The sequence below is a fragment of the Nansenia antarctica genome (genome assembly GCF_963989245.1).
Source record: "Nansenia antarctica genome assembly, chromosome: 2".
Taxonomy (NCBI): Eukaryota; Metazoa; Chordata; class Actinopteri; order Argentiniformes; family Microstomatidae; genus Nansenia; species Nansenia antarctica.
In genome coordinates this window covers 14,250,919-14,256,097 of record NC_137675.1, presented here as the reverse complement: position 1 = coordinate 14,256,097, position 5,179 = coordinate 14,250,919, and the positions used below count along the sequence as shown (strand labels likewise).

The 5,179-nt window shown below is 44.2% G+C and overlaps 1 protein-coding gene across 1 annotated transcript; it reads left to right on the top strand.

Annotated features, from left to right (window-relative positions):
• Nucleotides 1-1,270: 1,270 nt before the first annotated feature.
• inab (internexin neuronal intermediate filament protein, alpha b) lies at nucleotides 1,271-3,842 on the top strand (the record flags this gene model as incomplete). The annotated part of the gene is made up of 3 exons (XM_080524241.1): nucleotides 1,271-2,320; nucleotides 3,172-3,296; nucleotides 3,575-3,842. 3 exons carry the CDS (start codon nucleotides 1,271-1,273, stop codon nucleotides 3,840-3,842), a joined length of 1,443 nt encoding a protein of 480 aa, XP_080380367.1.
• Between the last annotated feature and the right edge of the window lie 1,337 nt (nucleotides 3,843-5,179).

Sequence of the window (5,179 nt, the reverse complement as noted above, 5' to 3'; positions counted from 1 at the left end):
GGGGCCTTTTAAAAACACTCTTAAGACTTTTTAGGGACCTTCAGATGACATTCTCAGGACATATTTACCATAATTTACTGTTTAGCATTGGCAAAGAATTTTGGCAAATTTTACTTGGGCGCTACCCACATAATCAGCTGTGCTGCTCATCCCACAAATGCATGATCCTTACAAGTTGTAACATTAATATGATGGTCAGATGCAAAAACAGGATAGTTCGGAATAACATACTACTCATGACAAGGAGATGATCAAACAATAATCAAATTAATAATCAGATTTCAATAGTTTAAGAGTATAATCATATTCATAATAAAAGAGTATAATAATAGTTAATCCGTCCATCAATCAATCAATCAATCAATCAATCTACCGGTACTCATCATCACAAATCCTAGGCGAGCATACAGCATATATTCGATCAACAGAGGGCAGCAGCACACCGCCATGGCCATAGCCTAATATGCCTCGAAAGACGTCCAATTCTGGAAGGCTGACTACCGGTTGTCAACTATTGAATAAACTAAACATGGAGAAGCTAAACAGCCTCCAATTTGTACACTAGAATATATAGGTTACCCTTAACAGCAAAATACAAGTCAATTTACTGGTGGTAAAATTGAATCCATTATCTATAACATAGATACAGGACAGTGACTTTAATTAATAAGTGGTGGTTAATAATGGTGTCTTAAGGGGACACCACCCGACAATAAGCTTTGAAACTTTCCATAAATCACCTTCTAGGTTTGGTCTCTATAGCATCTGTACACTCTCATTGTATACAACCCACAGAAAAAAAGTATAAAACTGTGGAAGTAGCTTATAGTCTGGAGTCCAATATTATGATGATGAATATAAAAATAATATTGTAATCACCTAATAATATGAAATCAAATAGCAATAATTTAATGAAGATATAGCTTTCGAGGAGGGATGTGAGGCTGAAACAAGCGATACAATCTTTCTTGCTGACATCAGCACTGCACCAAAACGGACAGTTCCATCCAAACGGCTCTCGCATCCATATAAACTGTTCTTGGTGATTGTTTCATCAGTCTAGTAGAAATGTACTTTTAGACATTGAGAAACATTTAAAGCATGACCATTCTAGTTAATTTAGCCTATATGAGAGGTTGCCATTACCTGTCACATCTGCAATGAGGCAAGCTGAAAGTCACCATCAGCTCAAGTTAATTATTGATTGGGACGGCCCTCCTATAAAAAGGGGACGCATCCACTCTTATGCTCACACTTCTTAGACGCCAAGATGAGCTACGGATCTGACCTCTACTCCTCCTCTTCGTACAGGAAGATTTTCGGGGAGTCTCCCCGCTACTCAGCCTCCCCATCCCGGATGATCAATGCTCAATCCTCACGTAGCAGCGGCGGGTATAGGTCCCACTCCCAGACCCGGAGCAATGTCTCTTCCCTGGGCTCTTACAAGAGATCCGGCCGGTCCTACTCGCCAATGCCGATGGAGAACTTCGATCTGACCCAGAGCACGGTTCTCAATAATGAGTTTAAAATCATCCGCACCAATGAGAAGGAGCAAATGCAGGGTCTCAATGACCGTTTCGCCATGTTCATCGACAAGGTGCGCACCTTGGAGCAACAGAACAAGGTCTTGGAGACGGAGCTGGTCACCCTGCGCCAGAGGCAGTCCGAGCCCTCTCGCCTTGCCGACCTGTACCAGCAGGAGATCCGCGAGCTCCGCTCCCAGCTCGAGGAGGTGAACCAGGAAAGATCTCAGATCATGATTGAGCGCGATAACATCGACGAGGACCTCCAGAAACTCCGGGGCAAATACGAGGACGAGTTCCGGGCCCGGGAGGAGGCAGAACAGACCCTGAAGTTGTTCAAGAAGGACGTGGACGACGCCACAATGGTGCGTCTCGACCTGGAGAAGAAGGTGGAGTCCCTCCTGGACGAGATCAACTTCCTGAGGAAGGTGCACGAAGAGGAGGTGGCCGAGCTGATGAACATGATCCAAGCCGCCCAGGTGTCGGTCGAGATGGAGGTGGCAAAGCCGGACCTCACCTCTGCTCTGAAGGAGATCCGCGGTCAGTATGAGTCCATGGCGTCCAAGAACCTCCACTCCGCCGAGGAGTGGTACAAGTCTAAGTTCGTCGACCTGAACGACCAGGCCACCCGCAGCAACGAGACGATTCGCGCCAGCCGGGAGGAACTCAACGAGTTTAGGAGGCAGCTGCAGTCCAAGACTGTCGAGATCGAGAGTCTTAGGGGAACCAACGAGTCAATGGAAAGGCAAATGCACGAGATGGAAGAAAGGCACAATGTCGAGATGGGCAGCTACCAGGTAAGAAAAAGGCTGTATTGTATTTGGAATATTTGTCACTTGAAAAACATGAGCAGTGAGCACCCAAGTATTTCTGTTCTGTCGCTTGAGTGAGTTAGCCCCATACAAAGTTTAAACTAACGAACACACGTCGTGCGTAAAGAGGCTCTGCTGTTATTGGGGCAAGAAAGTAATAGATAAATACTGTTAAAGTACGATATTTAATAGTGCTGACATTTTTGCAAATAATAGGCTATAGCGTAGGTTAGCAAATTACAGCAGTCATAACTTTAGTCATAAATGTAGTCATAAATAAAAGGATGTGCGTATTACAACGGTCGCATATTCCCTGTCCGTGGTGCTGAAATCTGAAACTATTCTCAGGGGGCGGCCGCGCGATAATGAGACCCTATGTCACCGCTCGGGTTATCATTTGATGTCAATAAGTTTTAAGTCGGCCGTTCTCTAGGCCTATATTTCCAATGCCAGCAGTGGGGTCTCTTGTTGTAACATATTTGCTTACGGGTGAGAATATCCTTACAATAAGCCTATTGGTGGTAGGCCTATTACCATTCTATTTGGATTAAGTGGATCTCAGCGTGGGCTACGACATCCACGCGAAAATAGAAAGGCGCTGTCCGTGGTGCTGAAAATATCTTGAGGAGCAGCTGCGTGTCAGGAAACCGCTTAATCATGGGATCGCTCTTGCTAATAATAGTGTATGAATAATTAGCGTAAATCTATATAGGCTATTGGCCAATTGTATATACATTATTGGAATGTGTTGAAGTAGATATATTAATGTACAGTAACAATCATACGGACACTTATGATTATGACTTACATGTAATCTTTGTTTACAATGTTACCAGGACTCCATGGTAGAGCTGGAGAATGATCTGAGGACCACCAAGACCGAGATGGCTCGTCACCTGAGGGAGTACCAGGAACTGCTGAACGTCAAGATGGCGCTGGATATTGAAATTGCTGCTTACAGGTAGGCCTTGGTGTCATAACATCTCAATGATAATTCATAACATTTCAATAATGTATTACTGTCCCTCAGCATTTACAACTTGACTTCTTAGTACATTTATTTGTAGTGGACTACATTAATATTTCTTACAATATTTCAGAATTCTTAATCAACAACAAAAAAATAACAGATCTTGCAAGTCATTATCAATGTATGGCTCCTCTGTATAAAACCCATCTGACCACCCTCTCTCTATTTCTGTCTCTCTCTCTCTCTCTCTCTCCCCCCTCTCTCTCTAGGAAACTGCTGGAAGGTGAGGAGACCCGCATCAGCACCGGCATCAACTACTCCACCCCCATGAGCGGCCAGAGCTACAACTACCAGACCCGCGTCTACACCGGCTCTGGCAAGACCTCCAAGAAGGAGAACGTTGATGATGACCAGCAGGGCAAGGGTGGCAAGATCTCCTCCAAGCGCGAGATGTACGAGGAGACCGTGATCACCTCCAAGAAGATGGAGAAGCAGCAAGAGTCCAGCGACATCAGCCCCACCAACCAGAAAAACTAAAAAAGAACACACCCTTACTGCCCTCTCCCACCCCCTCCTATGCCCCTACCTTCCCCCCCACCCCCACCCTATCCCCCCAGGGGTGCTCAAAGAGAGGAATCCGATGTAACTCCGACTCTACTATAATCGCCACTATCCAACCTCAGTACTTCTTCTCCTCTTTCTCTCCTCTTTCTCTCACTCAACAACAACAACAACAACAGTAGCAGACACACTTCTGGCACCATTCAGGAAGCATGGTTTTATAGGCACACACAGTCTCTATAGGCACATTCAGTACAATACAATACTAGACCATTCTCTCACAATGGGCTTGTGTGAACGCACAGCTGCGGGCTGGCGTAAATGTGATTTAAAAGTAATCTTTTCGCGCACTGCCGTTGGCAATTAATTATTCCTTCTTGACACATTCCAGAAGGCATGTGTGTGTGTGTGTGTGTGTGTGTGTGTGCGAGTGTGTCATTGTGCACGGAGGGGGTAAAAAAAGAAAGAATAAAAAATCATTCAAAACATATCAGCTCATACAACTGTTATTCTCTGTAAGTTCACGTTATACAATATGAATATGAATGGAAGCATCTGTGAGAGCTTGATCAAATCAAGTTTGTTTCTGGAGCACACACAGTTAAAATGAATGGCTTTTCATACTGTCTTGCTGAGCCATTTTGTCGTAAGTCACAATAATGCTGATAATATTACTGACTCCCAAGTCTCTTGAAACAACTGAACTCAAAGAGCTCTAAGAGTATATCTAAAGGCTTGTTCGCACACTAGTCTCGTCGCAACCAATCGCATCCGCCTTTTGACCCTGGTCCACTCAATTCTGCATGACAGCAGCGTGTAACTGGTTAAGCCGTCCACCTTTATGACACCACTCTAGGTCCTCATCAAAAGTTGTTGAGTTCCTCTCCAAGATTGCTCTTGATGTCCTTTATTCTACTCTTTAACTTGAAATGAGTAATAGAAGCGCATCTAATAATCGACCGTTGCATGATGTAGATCTCATGCTTGCATGTTGACTGTCCTTGGGCCATCGTTCATTCGACATGATCATGAAGTATGAAACTAGGTCCCTTCCCCCCTTTCCCCCCCATTTTGCTCCTGTATCTTACTCATTTGAACATTTCAAGCTGTGTGTGCTAGTTAGCCTGTAAGCTAGACTTGAGACTATTAATACACCACCAAGGCTGTGACTTAGACACACCTTTGATGCTAATATGCTTGTGATGATGAAGATGATGAAGATGACGATGATGATGATGGTGATGAAGGTTCTTATTCAGGGCATTTATATATCAATCTAGATATGCATCCCATTTGGTATTGACTATCAGTTT